General features: G+C 47.4%; 1 protein-coding gene and 1 long non-coding RNA gene across 3 annotated transcripts in view; one reads left to right on the top strand and one right to left on the bottom strand.

Moving 5' to 3' along the window:
- The window catches only part of LOC140427700 (cell adhesion molecule DSCAM), an 854,163-nt gene that overhangs the window by 100,123 nt on the left and 730,422 nt on the right, over positions 1-23,618 (bottom strand). For both annotated transcript variants that reach the window (XM_072513215.1, XM_072513216.1), the window contains one exon: positions 17,239-17,529. In XM_072513215.1, the coding sequence (XP_072369316.1) occupies positions 17,239-17,529 (291 nt within the window). The remainder of the gene's footprint in view (positions 1-17,238; positions 17,530-23,618) is intronic.
- LOC140427701 (uncharacterized) overlaps positions 1-23,618 on the top strand; it is a 168,570-nt gene that overhangs the window by 37,604 nt on the left and 107,348 nt on the right. The gene's annotated exons all lie outside the window — the stretch shown is intronic.

Below are 23,618 nucleotides of genomic sequence, written 5' to 3'. Positions count from 1 at the left end.
CACCCGGCAGTTTTACACCCGGCAGTTTGACACCCGGCAGTTTTACACCCAACAGTTTTACACCCAGCAGTTTTACACCCAGCAGTTTGACACCCGGCAGTTTGACACCCGGCAGTTTTACACCCGGCAGTTTTACACCCGGCAGTTTTACACCCAGCAGTTTGACACCCAGTAGTTTTACACCCAACAGTTTGACACCCAGTAGTTTTACAACCAGCAGTTTGACACCCAGCAGGTTTACACCCAGTAGTTTTACACCCAGCAGTTTTACACCCAGCAGTTTTACACCCAGTAGTTTTACACCCGGCAGTTTTACACCCAGCAGTTTGACACCCAGTAGTTTTACACCCAGCGGTTTTACACACAGCAGTTTTACACTCGGCAATTTTACACACAGTAGTTTTACACCCGGCAGTTTTACACCCAGCAGTTTGACACCCAGCAGTTTTACACCCAGCAGTTTTACACCCAGCCGTTTTACACCCAGTAGTTTTACACCCAGCAGTTTGACACCCAGCAGTTCGACACCCAGTAGTTTGACACCCAGTAGTTTTACACCCGGCAGTTTGACACCCAGTAGTTTTACACCCGGCAGTTTTACACCCAGTAGTTTTACACCCAGTAGTTTTACACCCAGTAGTTTTACACCCAGTAGTTTGACACCCAACAGTTTTACACCCAGCAGTTTGACACCCAGTAGTTTTAGACCCAGTAGTATTACACCCAGCAGTTTTACACCCAGCAGTTTTACACCCAGCAGTTTGACACCCAGCAGTTTTACACCCAACAGTTTTACACCCAGCAGTTTTACACCCGGCAGTTTTACACACGGCAGTTTTACACCAGGCAGTTTAACACACAGCAGTTTTACACCCAGTAGTTTGACACCCAGCAGTTTTAGACCCAGTAGTTTTACACCCGGCAGTTTTACACCCAGCAGTTTTACACCCAGTAGTTTGACACCCAGCAGTTTTACACCCAACAGTTTTACAACCAGCAGTTTGACACCCAGCAGTTTGACACCCGGCAGTTTTACACCCGGCAGTTTTACACACAGCAGTTTTACACCCAGCAGTTTGAAACCCAGTAGTTTTACACCCAGCAGTTTTACACCCAGTAGTTTTACACCCGGCAGTTTGACACCCAGTAGTTTAACACCCAGCAAGTTTACACCCAGTAGTTTGACACCCAGTAGTTTGACACCCAGTAGTTTGACACCCAGTAGTTTTACACCCAGCAGTTTGACACCCAGCAGTTTGACACCCAGTAGTTTTACACCAAGCAGTGTGACACCCAGTAGTTTGGCACCCAGCAGTGTGACACCCAGTAGTTTGACACCAGGCAGTTTGACACCCAGCAGTTTTACACCCAGCAGTTTGACACCCAGCAGTGTGACACCCAGTAGTTTGACACCCAGCAGTTTGACACCCAGTAGTTTTACACCCAGCAGTTTGACACCCAGCAGTTTGAGACCCAGCAGTTTTACACCTGGCATTTTTACACCCAGCAGTTTTACACCCAGTAGTTTGACACCCAGCAGTTTTACACCCAGTAGTTTTACACCCAGCAGTTTTACACCCGGCAGTTTTACACCCAGCAGTTTTACACCCAGCAGATTTACACTCAGCAGTTTGACACCCAGCAGTTTTACACCCAGCAGTTTGACACCCAGAAGTTTTACACCCAGTAGTTTTACACCCAGCAGTTTTACACCCAGCAGTTTGACACCCAGCAGTTTGACACCCGGCAGTTTGACACCCGGCAGTTTGACACCCGGCAGTTTGACACACGGCAGTTTTACACCCAGCAGTTTTACACCCAGCAGTTTTACACCCGGCAGTTTTACACCCGGCAGTTTTACACCCGGCAGTTTTACACCCAGCCGTTTTACACCCGGCAGTTTTACACCCCGCAGTTTTACACCCAGCAGTTTTACACCCGGCAGTTTGACTCCCGGCAGTTTTACACCCGGCAGTTTTACACCCGGCAGTTTTACACCCAGCAGTTTTACATCCGGCAGTTTTACACCCAGCAGTTTGACACCCAGTAGTTTTACACCCAACAGTTTGACACCCGGCAGTTTTACACCCAGCAGTTTGACACCCAGTAGTTTTACACCCAGTAGTTTTACACCCAGCAGTTTTACACCCAGCAGTTTTACACCCAGTAGTTTTACACCCGGCAGTTTTACACCCAGCAGTTTGCACCCAGTAGTTTGACACCCAGCAGTTTTACACTCGGCAATTTTACACCCAGTAGTTTTACATCCAGCAGTTTTACACCCAGCAGTTTTACACCCAGCAGTTTTACACCCAGCGGTTTTACACCCAGCAGTTTTACACTCGGCAATTTTACACCCAGTAGTTTTACATCCAGCAGTTTTACACCCAGCAATTTTACACCCAGCCGTTTTACACCCAGTAGTTTTACACCCGGCAGTTTTACACCCAGTAGTTTTACACCCAACAGTTTTACACCCAGCAGTTTGACACCCAGTAGTTTTAGACCCAGTAGTTTTACACCCAGCAGTTTTACACCCAGCAGTTTTACACCCAGTAGTTTGACACCCAGCAGTTTTACACCCGGCAGTTTGACACCCGGCAGTTTTACACCCAGCAGTTTTAGACCCAGTAGTTTTACACCCAGCAGTTTGACACCCAGCAGTTTGACACCCAGTAGTTTGACACCCAGCAGTTTTACACCCAGCAGTTTTACACCCAGCAGTTTGACACCCAGCAGTTTGACACCCGGCAGTTTTACACCCGGCAGTTTTACACCCGGCAGTTTTACACACAGCAGTTTTACACCCAGCAGTTTGAAACCCAGTAGTTTTACACCCAGCAGTTTTACACCCAGTAGTTTTACACCCGGCAGTTTGACACCCAGTAGTTTTACACCCAGCAAGTTTACACCCAGTAGTTTGACACCCAGTAGTTTGACACCCAGTAGTTTGACACCCAGTAGTTTTACACCCAGCAGTTTGACACCCAGCAGTTTGACACCCAGTAGTTTTACACCAAGCAGTGTGACACCCAGTAGTTTGGCACCCAGCAGTGTGACACCCAGTAGTTTGACACCAGGCAGTTTGACACCCAGCAGTTTTACACCCAGCAGTTTGACACCCAGCAGTGTGACACCCAGTAGTTTGACACCCAGCAGTTTGACACCCAGTAGTTTTACACGCAGCAGTTTGACACCCAGCAGTTTGACACCCAGCAGTGTGACACCCTGTAGTTTGACACCCGGCAGTTTGACACCCAGTAGTTTGACACCCAGTAGTTTTACACCCAGTAGTTTGAGACCCAGCAGTTTTACACCTGGCATTTTTACACCCAGCAGTTTTACACCCAGTAGTTTGACACCCAGCAGTTTTACACCCAGTAGTTTTACACCCAGCAGTTTTACACACGGCAGTTTTACACCCAGCAGTTTTACACCCAGCAGTTTTACACCCAGCAGTTTTACACTCAGCAGTTTGACACCCAGCAGTTTTACACCCAGCAGTTTGACACCCAGAAGTTTTACACCCAGTAGTTTGACACCCAGCAGTTTTACACCCAGCAGTTTTACACCCAGCAGTTTGACACCCAGCAGTTTGACACCCGGCAGTTTGACACCCGGCAGTTTGACACCCGGCAGTTTGACACACGGCAGTTTTACACCCAGCAGTTTTACACCCAGCAGTTTTACACCCGGCAGTTTTACACCCGGCAGTTTTACACCCGGCAGTTTTACACCCAGCCGTTTTACACCCGGCAGTTTTACACCCCGCAGTTTTACACCCAGCAGTTTTACACCTGGCAGTTTGACTCCCGGCAGTTTTACACCCAACAGTTTTACACCCAGCAGTTTGACACCCGGCAGTTTTACACCCGGCAGTTTTACACCCGGCAGTTTTACACCCGGCAGTTTTACATCCGGCAGTTTTACACCCAGCAGTTTGACACCCAGTAGTTTTACACCCAACAGTTTGACACCCAGCAGGATTACACCCAGTAGTTTTACACCCAGCAGTTTTACACCCAGCAGTTTTACACCCAGTAGTTTTACACCCGGCAGTTTTACACCCAGCAGTTTGACACCCAGTAGTTTGACACCCAGTAGTTTTACACCCAGCGGTTTTACACCCAGCAGTTTTAAACTCGGCAATTTTACACCCAGTAGTTTTACATCCAGCAGTTTTACACCCAGCAGTTTTACACCCAGCCGTTTTACACCCAGTAGTTTTACACCCGGCAGTTTTACACCCAGTAGTTTTAGACCCAGTAGTTTTACACCCAGCAGTTTTACACCCAGCAGTTTTACACCCAGTAGTTTTACACCCAACAGTTTTACACCCGGCAGTTTTACACCCGGCAGTTTTACACCCGGCAGTTTTACACCCGGCAGTTTTACACCCAGCAGTTTTACACCCAGCAGTTTGACACCCAGGAGTTTTAGACCCAGTAGTTTTACGCCCAGCAGTTTTACACCCAGCAGTTTTACACCCAGTAGTTTGACACCCAGCAGTTTTACACCCAACAGTTTTACACCCGGCAGTTTTACACCCGGCAGTTTTACACCCGGCAGTTTTACACCCAGCAGTTTTACACCCAGCAGTTTGAAACCCAGTAGTTTTCCACCCAGCAGTTTTACACCCAGTAGTTTTACACCCGGCAGTTTGACACCCAGTAGTTTTACACCCAGCAATTTTACACCCAGTAGTTTGACACCCAGTAGTTTGACACCCAGTAGTTTTACACCCAGCAGTGTGACACCCAGTAGTTTGACACCCAGCAGTTTTACACCCAGCAGTTTGACACCCAGTAGTTTTACACCAAGCAGTGTGACACCCAGTAGTTTGGCACCCAGCAGTGTGACACCCAGTAGTTCGACACCAAGCAGTGTGACACCCAGTAGTTTGGCACCCAGCAGTGTGACACCCAGTAGTTTGACACCCAGCAGTTTGACACCCAGCAGTTTGACACCCGGCAGTTTGACACCCGGCAGTTTTACACCCAGCAGTTTTACACCCAGCAGTTTTACACCCAGCAGTTTTACACCCAGCAGTTTTACACCCAGCAGTTTTACACACGGCAGTTTTACACCCGGCAGTTTTACACCCGGCAGTTTTACACCCGGCAGTTTTACACCCGGCAGTTTTACACCCCGCAGTTTTACACCCAGCAGTTTTACACCCGGCAGTTTGACACCCGGCAGTTTTACACCCAACAGTTTTACACCCAGCAGTTTTACACCCAGCAGTTTGACACCCGGCAGTTTGACACCCGGCAGTTTTACACCCGGCAGTTTTACACCAGGCAGTTTTACACCCAGCAGTTTGACACCCAGTAGTTTTACACCCAACAGTTTGACACCCAGTAGTTTTACACCCAGCAGTTTGACACCCAGCAGGTTTACACCCAGTAGTTTTACACCCAGCAGTTTTACACCCAGCAGTTTTACACCCAGTAGTTTTACACCCGGCAGTTTTACACCCAGCAGTTTGACACCCAGTAGTTTTACACCCAGTAGTTTTACACCCAGTAGTTTGACACCCAGCAGTTTGACACCCAGTAGTTTGACACCCAGTAGTTTTACACCCGGCAGTTTGACACCCAGTAGTTTGACACCCATTAGTTTTACACCCGGCAGTTTTACACCCAGTAGTTTTACACCCAGTAGTTTTACACCCAGTAGTTTGACACCCAACAGTTTTACACCCAGCAGTTTGACACCCAGTAGTTTTAGACCCAGTAGTTTTACACCCAGCAGTTTTACACCCAGCAGTTTTCCACCCAGCAGTTTGACACCCAGCAGTTTTACACCAAACAGTTTTACACCCAGCAGTTTTACACCCAGCAGTTTTACACCCGGCAGTTTTACACCCGGCAGTTTTACACCCGGCAGTTTTACACACAGCAATTTTACACCCAGTAGTTTGACACCCAGCAGTTTTAGACCCAGTAGTTTTACACCCAGCAGTTTTACACCCAGCAGTTTTACACCCAGTAGTTTGACACCCAGCAGTTTTACACCCAACAGTTTTACACCCAGCAGTTTGACACGCAGCAGTTTGACACCCGGCAGTTTTACACCCGGCAGTTTTACACCCAGTAGTTTTACACCCAGCAATTTTACACCCAGCAGTTTGACACCCAGTAGTTTTACACCAAGCAGTGTGACACCCAGTAGTTTGGCACCCAGCAGTGTGACACCCAGTAGTTTGACACCAAGCAGTGTGACACCCAGTAGTTTGGCACCCAGCAGTGTGACACCCAGTAGTTTGACACCCAGCAGTTTGACACCCATCAGTTTTACACCCAGCAGTTTGACACCCAGCAGTTTTACACCCAGCAGTTTGACACCCAGTAGTTTTACACCCAGCAGTTTGACACCCAGCAGTTTTACACCCAGCACTTTTGCACTCAGCACTTTGACAACCAGCAGTTTTACACCCAGCAGTTTGACACCCAGAAGTTTTACACCCAGTAGTTTGACACCCAGTAGTTTTACACCCAGCAGTTTTACGCTCAGCAGTTTTACACCCAGCAGTTTTACACCCAGCAGTTTTACACCCAGTAGTTTTACACCCAGCAGTTTTACACTCAGCAGTTTGACACCCTGCAGTTTTACACCCAGCAGTTTGACACCCAGAGGTTTTACACCCAGTAGTTTGACACCCAGTAATTTTACACCCAGCAGTTTTACACCCAGCAGTTTAACACCCAGCAGTTTGACACCCAGCAGTTTTACACCCAGCAGTTTTACACCCAGTAGTTTTACACACGGCAGTTTTACACCCGGCAGTTTGACACCCAGTAGTTTGACACCCGGCAGTTTTACACCCGGCAGTTTGACACCTAGCAGTTTTACACCCAGTAGTTTTACACCCAGTAGTTTTACACCCAGCAGTTTTACACCCAGTAGTTTGACACCCAGCAGTTTTGCACCCAGTAGTTTGACACCCAGCAGTTTGACACCCAGCAGTTTGACACACGGCAGTTTGACACCCAGTAGTTTTACACCCAGCAGTTTGAGTCCGAGCAGTTTTACACCCAGTAGTTTTACCACCCAGCAGTTTGACACCCAGTAGTTTGATACCCAGCAGTTTGACACCCAGCAGTTTTACACCCAGCAGTTTGACACCCAGTAGTTTTACACCCAGCAGTTTGACACCCAGTAGTTTGACACCCAGCAGTTTGACACCCAGTAGTTTGACACCCAGCAGTTTTACACCCAGTAGTTTGACACCCAGTAGTTTTACACCCAGTAGTATTACACCCAGTAGTTTTACACCCAGTAGTTTTACACCCAGCAGTTTTACACCCAGCAGTATTACGCCCAGTAGTTTGACACCCAGCAGTTTGACACCCAGCAGTTTTACACCCAGCAGTTTGACAACCGGCGGTTTTACACCCAGCAGTTTGACACCCAGCAGTTTTACACCCAACAGTTTTACACCCAGCAGTTTGACACCCAGTAGTCTTACACCCAGTAGTTTTACACCCAGCAGTTTTACACCCAGCAGTTTTACACCCAGCTGTTTTACACCCAGTAGTTTGACACCCAGCAGTTTTACACCCAGCAGTTTGACACCCAGCAGTTTGACACCCAGTAGTTTTACACCCAGCAGTTTGACACCCGGCAGTTTTACACCCGGCAGTTTTACTCCCGGCAGTTTTACACCCAGTAGTTTTACACCCTACATTTTTACACCCAGCAGTTTTACACCCAGTAGTTTGACACCCAACAGTTTGACCCCCGGCAGCTTGACACCCAGCAGTTTTACACCCGGCAGTTTGACACCCGGCAGTTTTACACCCGGCAGTTTTACACCCAGCAGTTTTATACTCAGCAGTTTTACACCCGGCAGTTTTACACCCAGCAGTTTTACACCCAGCAGTTTTACACCCGGCAGTTTTACACCCGGCAGTTTTACACTTCGCAGTTTTACACCCAGTCGTTTGACACCCAGCAGTTTGACACCCAGCAGTTTTACACCCAGTAGTTTTACACCCAGTAGTTTTACACCCAGCAGTTTTACACCCAGTAGTTTTACACCCAGTATTTTTACACCCAGCTGTTTGACACCCAGCAGTTTGACACCCGGCAGTTTGACACCCGGCAGTTTTACACCCAACAGTTTTACACCCGGCAGTTTGACACCCGGCAGTTTGACACCCGGCAGTTTGACACCCGGCAGTTTTACACCCAACAGTTTTACACCCAGTATTTTTACACCCAGTAGTTTTACACCCAGTAGTTTTACACTCGGCAGTTTTACACTCAGCAGTTTTACACCCAGCAGTTTTACACCCAGCAGTTTTACACTCGGCAGTTTTACACCCAGCGGTTTTACACCCAGCGGTTTTACACCCAACAGTTTTACACCCAGCGGTTTTACACCCAACAGTTTGACACCCGGCAGTTTTACACCCAGCAGTTTCACACCCAGCAGTTTTACACCCAGCGGTTTTACACCCAACAGTTTGACACCCGGCAGTTTTACACCCAGCAGTTTTACACCCAGCAGTTTTACACCCAGCAGTTTTACACCCAGTAGTTTTACACCCAGCAGTTTTACACCCAGCAGTTTTACACCCAGCAATTTTACACCCACCCAGTAGTTTGACACCCAGCAGTTTTACACCCAGTAGTTTTACACCCAGCAGTTTTACACCCAGCGGTTTTACACTCGGCAGTTTTACACCCAGTAGTTTTACACCCGGCAGTTTTACACCCAGTAGTTTTACACCCAGCAGTTTTACACCCAGTAATTTTACACTCAGCAGTTTTACACCGAGCAGTTTTACACCCAGTAGTTTGACACCCAGTAGTTTGACACCCAGCAGTTTTACACCCAGCAGTTTGACACCCAGCAGTTTGACACGCAGTAGTTTTACACCCAGCAATTTTACACCCAGCAGTTTTACACCCAGCAGTTTATCACCCAGTAGTTTTACACTCAGCAGTTTTACACCCAGTAGTTTGACACCCAGTAGTTTTACACCCAGTAGTTTTCCACCCAGTAGTTTTACACCCAGCAGTTTTACACCCAGTAGTTTTACACCCGGCAGTTTGACACCCAGCAGTTTGACACCCAGTAGTTTTACGCCCAGCAATTTTACACCCAGTAGTTTTACACCCAGCAGTTTATCACCAGTAGTTTACACTCAGCAGTTTTATCCCAGTAGTTTTACACCGAGCAGTTTTACACCCAGTAGTTTTACACCCAGTAGTTTTACACCCAGCAGTTTTACACCCAGTAGTTTTACACCCAGTAGTTTTACACCCAGCAGTTTGACACCCAGTAGTTTTACACCCAGTAGTTTTACACCCAGCAGTTTTACACCCAGCAGTTTTACACCCAGCAGTTTTACGCCCAGCAGTTTGACAGCTAGCAGTTTGACACCCAGCAGTTTCACACCCAGCAGTTTTACACCCAGCAGTTTTACACCCAGCAGTTTTACACCCAGCAGTTTTACACCCAGCAGTTTTACGCCCAGCAGTTTGACACCCATCAGTTTTACGCCCAGCAATTTTACACCCAGTAGTTTTACACCCAGCAGTTTGACACCCAGCAGTTTGACACCCAGCAGTTTGACACCCAGTAGTTTTACGCCCAGCAATTTTACACCCAGTAGTTTTACACCCAGTAGTTTTACACCCAGTAGTTTTACACCCAGCAGTTTTACACCCAGCAGTTTGACACCCAGCAGTTTGACACCCAGCAGTTTTACGCCCAGCAGTTTTACGCCCAGTAGTTTTACACCCAGCAGTTTATCACCCAGTAGTTTTACACTCAGCAGTTTTACACCCAGCAGTTTTACACCCAGTAGTTTGACACCCAGTAGTTTTACACTCAGCAGTTTTACACCCAGCAGTTTTACACCCGGCAGTTTTACACCCAGCAGTTTGACACCCAGCAGTTTTACACCCAGCAGTTTGACACCCAGCAGTTTGACACCCGGCAGTTTTACACCCAGCAGTTTGACACCCAGCAGTTTGACACGCAGTAGTTTTACGCCCAGCAATTTTACACCCAGTAGTTTTACACCCACCAGTTTATCACCCAGTAGTTTTACACTCAGCAGTTTTACACCCAGCAGTTTTACACCCAGTAGTTTTACACCCAGTAGTTTTACACCCGGCAGTTTGACACCCGGCAGTTTGACACCCAGTAGTTTTACACCCAGTAGTTTTACACCCAGCAGTTTTACACCCAGCAGTTTTACACCCAGCTGTTTTACACCCAGTAGTTTGACACCCAGCAGTTTTACACCCAGCAGTTTTACACCCAGTAGTTTGACACCCAGTAGTTTGACACCCAACAGTTTTACACCCGGCAGTTTTACACGCGGCAGTTTTACACACGGCAGTTTTACACCCAGCAGTTTTACACCCAGCAGTTTTACACCCAGCAGTTTTACACCCAGCAGTTTGACACCCAGTAGTTTTACACCCAGTAGTTTTACACCCAGTAATTTGAAACCCAGCAGTTTTACACCCAGCAGTTTTACACCCAGTAGTTTTACACCCAGCAATTTTACACCCAGCAGTTTTACACCCAATAGTTTTACACCCAGCAATTTTACACCCAGCAATTTTACACCCAGCAGTTTGACACCCAGTAGTTTTACACCCAGCAATTTTACACCCAGTAGTTTGACACCCAGTCATTTGACACCCAGCAGTTTTACACCCAGTAGTTTGACACCCAACAGTTTGACACCCGGCAGTTTGACACCCAGCAGTTTGACACCCAACAGTTTGACACCCAGCAGTTTGACACCCAGCAGTTTGACACCCAGTAGTTTTACACCCAGCAGTTTGACACCCGGCAGTTTTACACCCGGCAGTTTTACACCCGGCAGTTTTACACCCAGTAGTTTTACACCCTACATTTTTACACCCAGCAGTTTTACACCCAGTAGTTTGACACCCAACAGTTTGACCCCCGGCAGCTTGACACCCAGCAGTTTTACACCCGGCAGTTTGACACCCGGCAGTTTTACACCCGGCAGTTTTACACCCAGCAGTTTTATACTCAGCAGTTTTACACCCGGCAGTTTTACACCCAGCAGTTTTACACCCAGCAGTTTTACACCCGGCAGTTTTACACCCGGCAGTTTTACACCCGGCAGTTTTACACTTCGCAGTTTTACACCCAGTCGTTTGTCACCCAGCAGTTTGACACCCAGCAGTTTTACACCCAGTAGTTTTACACCCAGTAGTTTTACACCCAGCAGTTTTACACCCAGTAGTTTTACACCCAGTATTTTTACACCCAGCTGTTTGACACCCAGCAGTTTGACACCCGGCAGTTTGACACCCGGCAGTTTTACACCCAACAGTTTTACACCCGGCAGTTTGACACCCGGCAGTTTGACACCCGGCAGTTTGACACCCGGCAGTTTTACACCCAACAGTTTTACACCCAGTATTTTTACACCCAGTAGTTTTACACCCAGTAGTTTTACACTCGGCAGTTTTACACTCAGCAGTTTTACACCCAGCAGTTTTACACCCAGCAGTTTTACACTCGGCAGTTTTACACCCAGCGGTTTTACACCCAGCGGTTTTACACCCAACAGTTTTACACCCAGCGGTTTTACACCCAACAGTTTGACACCCGGCAGTTTTACACCCAGCAGTTTCACACCCAGCAGTTTTACACCCAGCGGTTTTACACCCAACAGTTTGACACCCGGCAGTTTTACACCCAGCAGTTTTACACCCAGCAGTTTTACACCCAGCAGTTTTACACCCAGTAGTTTTGCACCCAGCAGTTTTACACCCAGCAGTTTTACACCCAGCAATTTTACACCCACCCAGTAGTTTGACACCCAGCAGTTTTACACCCAGTAGTTTTACACCCAGCAGTTTTACACCCAGCGGTTTTACACTCGGCAGTTTTACACCCAGTAGTTTTACACCCGGCAGTTTTACACCCAGTAGTTTTACACCCAGCAGTTTTACACCCAGTAATTTTACACTCAGCAGTTTTACATCGAGCAGTTTTACACCCAGTAGTTTGACACCCAGTAGTTTGACACCCAGCAGTTTTACACCCAGCAGTTTGACACCCAGCAGTTTGACACGCAGTAGTTTTACACCCAGCAATTTTACACCCAGCAGTTTTACACCCAGCAGTTTATCACCCAGTAGTTTTACACTCAGCAGTTTTACACCCAGTAGTTTGACACCCAGTAGTTTTACACCCAGTAGTTTTACACCCAGTAGTTTTACACCCAGCAGTTTTACACCCAGTAGTTTTACACCCGGCAGTTTGACACCCAGCAGTTTGACACCCAGTAGTTTTACGCCCAGCAATTTTACACCCAGTAGTTTTACACCCAGCAGTTTATCACCAGTAGTTTACACTCAGCAGTTTTATCCCAGTAGTTTTACACCGAGCAGTTTTACACCCAGTAGTTTTACACCCAGTAGTTTTACACCCAGCAGTTTTACACCCAGTAGTTTTACACCCAGTAGTTTTACACCCAGCAGTTTGACACCCAGTAGTTTTACACCCAGTAGTTTTACACCCAGCAGTTTTACACCCAGCAGTTTTACACCCAGCAGTTTTACGCCCAGCAGTTTGACAGCTAGCAGTTTGACACCCAGCAGTTTCACACCCAGCAGTTTTACACCCAGCAGTTTTACACCCAGCAGTTTTACACCCAGCAGTTTTACACCCAGCAGTTTTACGCCCAGCAGTTTGACACCCATCAGTTTTACGCCCAGCAATTTTACACCCAGTAGTTTTACACCCAGCAGTTTGACACCCAGCAGTTTGACACCCAGCAGTTTGACACCCAGTAGTTTTACGCCCAGCAATTTTACACCCAGTAGTTTTACACCCAGTAGTTTTACACCCAGTAGTTTTACACCCAGCAGTTTTACACCCAGCAGTTTGACACCCAGCAGTTTGACACCCAGCAGTTTTACGCCCAGCAGTTTTACGCCCAGTAGTTTTACACCCAGCAGTTTATCACCCAGTAGTTTTACACTCAGCAGTTTTACACCCAGCAGTTTTACACCCAGTAGTTTGACACCCAGTAGTTTTACACTCAGCAGTTTTACACCCAGCAGTTTTACACCCGGCAGTTTTACACCCAGCAGTTTGACACCCAGCAGTTTTACACCCAGCAGTTTGACACCCAGCAGTTTGACACCCGGCAGTTTTACACCCAGCAGTTTGACACCCAGCAGTTTGACACGCAGTAGTTTTACGCCCAGCAATTTTACACCCAGTAGTTTTACACCCACCAGTTTATCACCCAGTAGTTTTACACTCAGCAGTTTTACACCCAGCAGTTTTACACCCAGTAGTTTTACACCCAGTAGTTTTACACCCGGCAGTTTGACACCCGGCAGTTTGACACCCAGCAGTTTGACACCCAGCAGTTTGACACCCAGCAGTTTGACACCCGGCAGTTTTACGCCCAGCAATTTTCCACCCAGTAGTTTTACACCCAGTAGTTTTACACCCAGCAGTTTTACACCCAGTAGTTTGACACCCAGCAGTTTAACACCCAGTAGTTTTACGCCCAGCAATTTTACACCCAGTAGTTTTACACCCAGTAGTTTTACACCAGCAGTTCTAGCTGACTTCCACCATGAAGCTCCTTTACTACATGGGCAGGTTGTTAGCTTGACTCACAACTCCTTATCAGGATAACCTGTTAGATGCAATGGAGGCAGTGGGAGTTACACTACTTACCCAATGCAAGAAAATATCTCACTGGGCATGGTACTAGGCCTCTCATTTCCATTTCTGTCTAAAGTGGAGGCTTTGGATTGGATTGGATTTGTTTATTGTCGCGTGTACCAAAGGCTTGAGACCATAACAAAGAACAAACAAAGAACAAAGAACAATACAGCACAGGGCCCTTCTGCCCCCCAAGCCGGTACCGCTCATGATACCACCCTTGGCCAAAACCCTCAGCACTTCCTAGTGCCGTATCCCTCTATACCCAACGAACTCTATCAAACTGAGTTTTAAATTTTTCACATTGACCCAGTGCTATTTGAGGAAGGTTGTCATAGGTTTAAGAACCATTGGGCAAAGCTTAGAGGAGATGTACGAGGCAGGTTTTTATCTATACCCATTCTATCCATGTATTTGTCAAGATGCCTTTTGAACACCGTTAATGTATCTCTTTCCACAACCTCCCCTGGCTACGCGTTCCAGGCACTCACCACCCTCTGTGTAAAAAAAACCTGCCTCGCATATCTCCTCTAAACTTTGCCCCACGGACCTTAAACCTATGATAACCTTCCTCAAATATCACTGGGTCAATGTGAAAAATGTGAAAACTGAGTTTGCTCGATTTTGTTGGGTATATCATGGGAAGCCGGGCGCTGGGTGCCTGCTCTCCTGCCCCTCTGTGACACCCCTTCCCTCTGGCACACTAGAAAGCCTTGACACACTCAGCAGATCTATCCACCTCAGTGTCCAAGTGAGCCCCACATCCTGCGTCATCTCCATTCCTGCCCTGGATGGCTCCAAGTGGGCATGAAACCCGCTTCTATTCCAATTAAAGGTCCACCCGTGACTACGTTAACTTTAATTAGTTTCCCACTTGACGTCAGTTTCTGACACAAAAACAAACCCAGTTCCTGTTCTCTGCTTCCGTGTCAAAGATCAAGTCCCATTCAGCAACAATTTTACTGATTGGTGACTTTGTCACAATGCTCAATAATGGACTTTGCAGTTGAAATAGATTTCTTCACGGCTGTTAATAAATTTGAAGGTTTTTTTCGGTTTTGATCAGGGAGGGGTATTGACATTACCATTTCTCCTTCTCCGGAGTCAAGTGTGGTGATATGCATCACTGTAAATACACAAGGGGTTAATGTAGATACACAAGGACTGAGTAAACACTAGAGGGAGCACCAGAGACATCATGACATGCAGACATACAGCTAATGAACACACAGAATAGGACACGACCAATGGGCAGTCAAGACACCCAGAGGTGACACTACCACAAGGGGGCAACCCATATAAAAGGACAGGGCACACATGCTCTTTCTCTTTTCCACAGGCGAGACAGGGGCAGATCGGAAGCATCACACTCACCGCATGGCTTAGGGCAGACTGGTTAGTTAGACTGAGTTACTATAGCAAGATTAACAGGAGAGTCGAACTCAAGTAGGAGAATTGTTCACTGTTCAATAAATGTGTTAAACCTATCTCCAAGTCTGAACCTTCCTTTGTCAGAGTATACATCAAGGAAGCAGCTTATGCTACATGAAGAGGCATAACACAATATCAAGTACAGAAAGCAAAGTCTTTGTGTAACTGATTGCGCGTGATGAATTGAAAATGGCTGCACAGCAATCAGCATGTTATTGGCTTCAAACCTTTCCTTATCTGTTGCCCCTGACGACAAATGCAGCACTTTTCGATTGGAAGGTGAGGCTGCAGCTTGTCAGAACCAATCAGAAGCTGCTGTCTCCCAATGTTGGTGGAACAAATACGTGAGGCAGTCCTAAGTCCGGGACACACAAAACTCTGTGACTTTGGGATCTAAGGGTCAGCATTGTTGGATGCAGAGGCTTAAAGCTGCTCTGTGTCTGTTGTACTTAACCCTGATGATTAGCACACTGGAAACTTTCACAGAGAATATGCACAAGTTTCTTTAAGTTCTCAACACGATCCCCTATTTTTAATTCATCCATGGGACATGGGTGTCACTGGCTAGGCCCATATTTATTGCCCATCTCTAATTGCCCATGAGCAGACGTGCCTTCTTGAACCGCTGCAAGTCCATGTGGTGTAGGTACATCCACTGTGCTATTAGGGAGGGAATTCCAGGATTTTGACCTAGCGACAGTGAAGGAACGGTGATATATTTCCAAGTCAGGATGGTGAGCGACTTGGAGAGAACTTCCAGGTGTTGGTATTCCCATGTATCTGCTGCCCTTGTCCTTCTAAATAGTAGCAGTTGTGGGTTTGGAAGGTGCTACCTCAGGCGCATTGATGAGATCCTTCCGTGCATCTTTTAGGTGGTGCACACTGCTGCTACAGTGCGTCAGTGGTGGAGGGAGTGAAGGTTTGTGGATGGGGTGCCAGTCCAGCTGCTGCTTTGTTCTATGGATCTCTGTGACAGTCAATTCCTCAATGGGTCTTGGAGCCTAAGTTCATTATTATTGAATGGGGTGCCAAATGGGTTCAATGTGTGTTGTAGAGCAACTTCGATTCACAAATTAATGGAATGGATCTGGGGTTAGCAAAGCAATGGAACTCCCTGGAGGTTGGACTGCTCCCTTTTGTTTCAGAATACACGAGCAGAGATACAATAGCAAGGATGTACTGCTGAGGCTGTGTAAGGCTCTGGTTAGAACCCATATAGAATATTGTGAGCAGTTTTGGGTCCCTTATCTCAGAAACGATGTGCTGGTTTTGGAAAGGGTCCAGAGGAGGTTCACAAGAATGATCCCTGGATTGAAGAACTTGTCGTACTAGGAACGGTTGAGGACTCTGGGTCTGTACTCGTTGGAATTTAGAAGGATGAGGGGGGGATTTAATTGAAACATACAGAATACGGAGAGGCCTGGATAGTGTGGTCATGGAGAGGATGTTTCCACTTGTCAGAAAAACTAGAACCAGAGGACACAGCCCTGAAGGGACAATCGTTTATAACTGAGATGAGAAGGAATTTCTTCAGCCAGAGGGTGGTGAATCTGGGGAACTCTTTGCCGCAGAAGACTGTGGAGGCCAAATCACTGAGTGTCTTTAAGACAGAGATAGTTAGGTTCTTGATTAATAAGGAGATCAGGGGTTATGGGGAGAAGGCAGGAGAATGGGGATGAGAAACGTATCAGACATGATTCAATGGTGGAGCAGACTCGATGGGTTGAATGGCCTGATCCCTAATTCTGCTCCTATATCTTGTGGTCTTACAATTAAAATATATGTAACACTTTCAGGAGAGATTATTTGTGCCTTTTTTACAGTAACTTCCTTGCAGTGTTAATGTAAGCCTACTTGTGACAATAAGGATTATTATTATTATTAAAAAGATGTCTTAAATTTCAGGAAATAACCAATTTTCAATATTTTATCGTGGATTGGGATCCCCAAATCCCATCTCCATCATGTGAACGTGTGTGAATTTTTACCACATGTACCGTGAACAGTCGTTTCTTACTTCTGCTCAGACCGACGTTCATGTTTCGGGATGCCCACCGCCCCTCCCCCCCGGTGCGACAGGAAATATCCGGAAGTTGTCGCCGGGTACTCACTCCCGTCATTGTTGAGCGTGGCGAATTCCGTCTGCGTCTCCGCACAGCCGGCGCTGTTGCACACCTTCATCTGCAGCTCGTACCACGTGGCCTCCTGCAGGTCGTACAGGATGTACGACTTGGACAGGGTTGTCCGCTGCGCTGTGGTCCAGGCCGTCCTCCCAAAAGGCCGGTACTCCAGAGTGAACAATGTGATGGGACAGCCACCGTCAATCCAGCCGATGAGATTGAGCTTGATTCTTGTGGTGTTGATGCTGGAAAACAGATCCTGTTCCTTCGCAAACTGCGGCTCTGCAAAGGAGGAACATGCGTCTCCTAATTAATATTGACAGATTCTTTCTAACCATAATAATTGTCCTTTCCTTATAGAGCAAGTTTGACATTCCATTAAAAACCATTCGCAAACATTTAGTATGCATGTGGATACATAGGAACCCTCTGTCCCCGGGAGCTCAGTCTTCCTGTATCATATTGGTTCATACACATACTGTCATATATTACAAAAGGGTTCAGGAAAGGGTTCCATCAGTGATTGGAGTGAAACTCCCTTTCGTATTAACCCACACGTTTTCAGTTTCCGCTTCACTGATCGTGAATCACCTCTTGTCAGGACTCCTGTGAGACCAACCAAACCTGAAGCTGATGCCTTTCCACTCTTTATCTCCGTTCTCCGGCAGCCTGAGGACAGCCTCTTGAAGGTCAACTCTGAAGAATGGTTATGTGAATTGCACAGGCAAGAGACTATTACAGTAACAGCTCAGAACTTGTGGATCAGGGACTCCACTCGGGTTTTTGCAGGTCATCACTGAATTGGGGCAGTTCATGGCTGAAAGGGACCCCGGCATTTCGATGAGATTCATTTTGGGGATTGCCGACCAGGCTATTGGGTTCCCAACCTTCCAGGATTGACCTGTGAGTGAAGAGTGAATCTCCGGGCCACTGCTCTGTGCAACCCTGGAGAAAAATCATCGGGACATTAACGAAGATTTGTTTTCTTATTTTTCAACATTGCTCAGATATAAAAACTGGAGAAAAAATGGTTTTGGCTGACTGTCAGGTGCGAATGGGTCATGAGTCCTTCGGCTTTCCAATTGGTGTAGGATGAACATCACAAGGAGGGGTGTATCGGCCAACCAGTGACAAGAGCTCGGTGGGGCAATTCATGTGATGTAACCTCCAGGAATATTTTTAATCCCAGTTGGTAACCCTACAATATTGATGTTTGTTGCCTGTCTCGAGAAACCAGGCTTTCCAGGTCACTCTGGAGGGCACGACAGTGTCAACCATGACATGGAACTGAAGCAACATCAACCCCCAGACTGTGAGAAGCTTTACTTTGAACAGAATCCCGACAGTGCAGAAGGAGGCCATTCGGCCCATCAGGTCTGCACCGACTCTCCGAAAGAGCGCTCTACCTAGGCCCAGCCTCCCACCCTATCCCCCATAACCTCACCCAAACTTTTGGACACTAAGGGGCTATTTGGCATGCCCAATCCACCTAACCGGCACATCTTTCGACTGTGGGAGAAAACCGGAGCACCCGGAGGAAACCCACGCAGACACGGGGAGAACGCGCAGACTCCCCACGGACAGCCAAGGCCGGAATTGAACCCCGGTCTCTGACGCTGTGAGGCTGCAGTGCTAACCACTGTGTCACCGTGACGCCCTTCTCTGAAGGAGGCTAAAGTTGGACTTTTGTGACTATCTGACAGCTGCAAGACCTATTTTACTAAAACTGGCTTTTTAGATTCAGATTTTAAAAATATTCAAACTTCTCAAGCGACCACGGTTAGTGACTTGATCCAGTAACATTGCAACACATCTACAACACCCTGGAGAACGCTCAGCTGGGGAGACCTGCGCTACAGCCCAACAAACCATTGTCATCATTTACTTCGGAAAGTTAATGGCATCTCAAAGAGCATTTTTTGTCATACCAGCAGATTTACTGGCGGCAGATTACCATGATGTCCTGCTGTGTAAGTATACATATGATGCATCGCAGAAGGAACTATTCACGTAGAGCTACATGCTCCTTGAGATCTCATTACTGTAAATAGGCAAATCCTCAGGGCACTTTAGAAGGTAATTTCCCTTAGCCGGGAGCGTGCTTGCCAAATGATGGCTTTGCTCTGAGGTCAGGGAAAACACCAGGAAAGATAATTATTAGATCAGAGCAGTAACAGGTTGCAGCAGGGATTCATCCCAAAAAAACGGCAGGGGGAGGGGGAGGAGGTGTGGGGGGGGGGGGGGGGGGGGGTGGGTATATGAATGGAATCAGAAGATAAGTTACCATTATATTGTTTGCGTGGAGCAGGGACTTTGAATAAAATTCAAGGAAAATCAAAGAGATGAAAATCCACATTTCAGGGATTTCTGTTAGAGTAGGTGCACGTAAGGGAAGGCCCTTTCATTTGGTTAGGTTGGCCAAGCAGATGCCCACAGCACTTGGGTAGCATTGCCAACAGTGGGTGGTTCTGTTCTTGACCTAATTCCGATAACGGTGTTGGGCTACACCCTCGCCATTTGATGCCCGACATCGCCTTTGCCCGCCTTCGCGCACCAATCAGAAAGTGTGCAGCCTCTTCATTATCTGATTGGCTGGTTCTTGACCGGCAAGCAAGTAGCATTCCCCCTGCCCTCCCCCTCTCCCTCGCCGGTATGAATATTCCGGCCTGCTGTCAACAGTGCCCTGACGATTTAATTCCTTGGGCAACACGGTAGCATTGTGGATAGCACAATTGCTTCATAGCTCCAGGGTTCCAGGTTCGATTCCAGCTTGGGTCACTGTCTGTGCGGAGTCTGCACATCCTCCCCGTGTGTGCGTGGGTTTCCTCCGGGTGCTCCGGTTTCCTCCCACAGTCCAAAGATGTGCAGGTTCGATGGATTGGACATGCTAAATTGCCCTTAGTGTCGAAAATTGCCCTTAGTGTTGGGTGGGGTTACTGGGTTATGGGGATAGGGTGGAGGTGTGGACCTTGGTAGGGTGCTCTTTCCAAGAGCCGGTGCAGACTCGATGGGCCGAATGGCCTCCTTCTGGACTGTAAATTCTATGAAAATTCTATGACCCCAGGGTAATCGTGCAGGATTGATAATCCTCCAGGATTGTATCCCAGAAGGATTGGATCTCAGTCCCTAGCTTCCGGTGGAGGCTGGGAGCTGTGCTGCCAGGTACAGGGGGGTGGGGGGGCTGCTCCGCCAACCCTACAGTAAATATCTTACATTCTTCCATCGGCCCCCTTTATAACAGAGCCTAAAATGTTCTTCACCGTTTCATTTTCTTCCAGCGGCTCCTGGCATTGAGCTGCAAGGTGGTAATGTCACATGACACAACAGCCATGTTAGTTGAGTCTGCACAGTGAGTGGCATTTGTAGCAACAGTGGCAAGGAAAAAATAAGTCCATTATCTTCACCCTCTACACCTGTCTTCAACTTTGTTTGTATTTGTCCAGGCGGCGGTGACACAACAGGGTCCAGGCAGAGTCTTTCTTCTAATTTAGAGTACCCAGTTCATTCTTTTTCCAATTAAGGGGCATTTTAGCATGGTGAGTTCACCTACCCTACACATCTTTGGGTTGTGGGGGTGAGATCCACGCAGACACGGGGTGCATGTGCAAACTCCACACGGACAGTGACCCGGGGCCGGGATTGAACCCGGATCCTCAGCACCGTGAGGCAGTAGTGCTAACCACTGCGTCACCATGCCACCCTAAGAAACTGTTTGCATTAACCAGGAGCCTCAGGTCATTGATTTCATGTGAATGGCAAAAGAACCAACGGCAAGTTGAGGAAAAATTTTTTTTTTCACAGCACGATCTGGAATGTACTGCCTGACAACGTGGCGGGGACAGATTCAATCGTGACTTTCCAAATGGAGTTGGATAATTATACAAAGAGAAGGAATTGCAGGGTTAAAGCTGGGGAGTTGGGCTGGGTGAGTTGCCCTCCCAGAGAGCCAGCATGGATATGATAGGCCAAATGGCCTCCTACTGTGCTGAAACCAATAATTCTACACGCAGCAGGCCATCTACCAGCTGAGGACTGAGAACATCCATCACCAGGTGATGGGCTGGCTCCTATCACTTGTTAAGGTATAGTATGGAGACTCCACCTCTTACAGGGCTCTGCAGAATCCCCATCTGCAGAATCGTGCAGGAGCTTTGACTAATGTGTGTTAGAAAGGCAGCTGATTATCAACTTCCATTCCCTTTACAAGTTCACTGATTTTGTAACCCTGCACGAATCCTGTTTTAACAGCCAGGTTGTTGATTGCCTTGGCCAGAGCCTGGCGGGTTACAAAATGATTGACAGCCCTGCCTCCAGTACTACATCCTCCTGAATGCGTTTTTGAAATGATATATGAGATAATCATTTACACAACATCTCCAGGAGTTATGCCTTCTCTTGGCGATGTTGCTATATATAAACTGGGAGGACCTCCACAGTACTTTGGGCCTTGTACTAACAGCTGACTGTTGAGCAACATTGGAGGAAGCTGAGAGTGGGCCACACACCCACTTTTGCGATGGGCATATCATGTGGTGCTGAGAAGGTGAATGGGGAAAAATCTCAAAACTCAAACATCTTTCGTCCAAGATGGAGCCCAGAAATATTTTTTCGCCAAAATAGGAAGAAGACAACTGGCAAGAAATGCAACTTTAATGGACATGTACCTTTAAGTCGACAGAGGAAGTGAGGAACTCAACAGTTGCAAAATAGTACACTGTGCTATGAAGATTTAGCTTTTGACCATTTGAACTCAGACTTTCTGGCACCTGAGAGATTGGAGGGGTTCGGTTTGATTGGTGAGCTGGTGGCCAATGGATTGACTGAGGACCGTATCCTGCCCGGCAACAGGGTTCAGCCATGTGGGGGTTTTCAGAGCACCCAGGAAGAGAAGAGACACTCCTGGATGCTGAGAGAAGAAGCTGTGAGTTTCTCTCTCTCTTTATCCAAAAAGGTAGCCTGCTGTTTCTGAGAGTGCAAAGAAATTTACAGTGAAAACCATTACAGATTGAAAGCAAGAACTGAAAGCCTAGATTAAAATAATCGAACTGGAAGATGTACATCTGAAACAGAAACTTTTATCCTTTTACTTTTCGTATTATCCTTTTTTTCACCCCTCTTTCACCTCTGTGTTTGTCTGTCTTCTGTGTGAGTAGAGGATGGGGCAAGTTACGGGGGGGGGGGGGGGCAGGGGGGTTATTAATTAAATAATGGTTAACCAGTTGTATTTGCTGCCTATTTAATTATAGATTTTGTTGTGAATAAAAATTAATTGTGTTTAAATTTATAAACCCGGTAACTGTAATTATTGGGCAGTCAAAGACCATAGACTTGGCGTATTTTCTAAGAATTATTTCAATTGTATTGCGGCTCCGGGTCAAGTGGTGCCCAGGGTGACGTAACACCTTGCACAATTTGATGTCGGGTGACACAGTAGTTAGCACTGCTGCCTCACAGTGACAGGGACCCGGGTTCAATTCCAGCCTTGGGTCATTGTCTGTGTGAAGTTTGCACATTCTCCTCGTGTCTGTGTGTATTTCCTCCGGGTGCTCCGGATTCCTCCCACAGTTCAAAGATGTGCAGGTTAGGTGGACTGGTCATGCTGAATTGCCCCTTAGTGTCCAAAGGTGTGCAGGCTAGGTTACAAGGATAGGGCGGGGTTGGTTGGGGAATGTGCCTAGGTCGGGTGCTCTTTCGGAGCGATGGTGCTGACCTGATGGGCCGCATGGCCTCCTTCTGTACTGTAGGGATTCTATGCACTGTAGCACAGTGTATAACACTGTTGCTTCACAGCTCCAGCGTCCCAGGTTCGATTCCTGGCTTGGGTCACTGTCTGTGTGCAGTTTGCGCGTTCTCCCCGTGTCTGCGTGGGTTTCCTCCGGGTGCTCCGGTTTCCTCCCACAAGTCCCAAAATATGTGCTGTGAGGTGACTTGGACATTCTGAATTCTCCCTCTGTGTATCCGTACAGGCGCCGGAGTGTGGCAACTAGGGGCTTTTCACAGTAACTTCATTGCAGCGTTAATGTAAGCCTACTTGTGACAACAAAGATAGAAAGAAATTATGATGTTAACTACTATGGGCGAGGGTGGCCAGCATCGGAGGCATCAAAATCGGTCGACTCTGGGATGCATGGTGGGTGACACATTCATGCACAGGATGATATCATTGTGTACGAGGGTGGCCTCGCTCTGCATCACGGACCAGCTGCCCAGCCATCTGAGGTAACCGACAAGTCCATGAGTATCGGCTGCCATCTGATACCCTATCCAAGCTACTGATCTTCATTTGCCGATCTAGATGAGACATGGGAGCTTATTTGACAGCATAGGGTGCTAGCCAGAGCCAGTCCTATCCATTTACAAGCCGAGGTACC

Source organism: Scyliorhinus torazame, chromosome 8 (assembly GCF_047496885.1).
Source record: "Scyliorhinus torazame isolate Kashiwa2021f chromosome 8, sScyTor2.1, whole genome shotgun sequence".
Lineage (NCBI taxonomy): Eukaryota > Metazoa > Chordata > Chondrichthyes > Carcharhiniformes > Scyliorhinidae > Scyliorhinus > Scyliorhinus torazame.
This window is presented reverse-complemented; position numbering and strand designations above follow the sequence as displayed.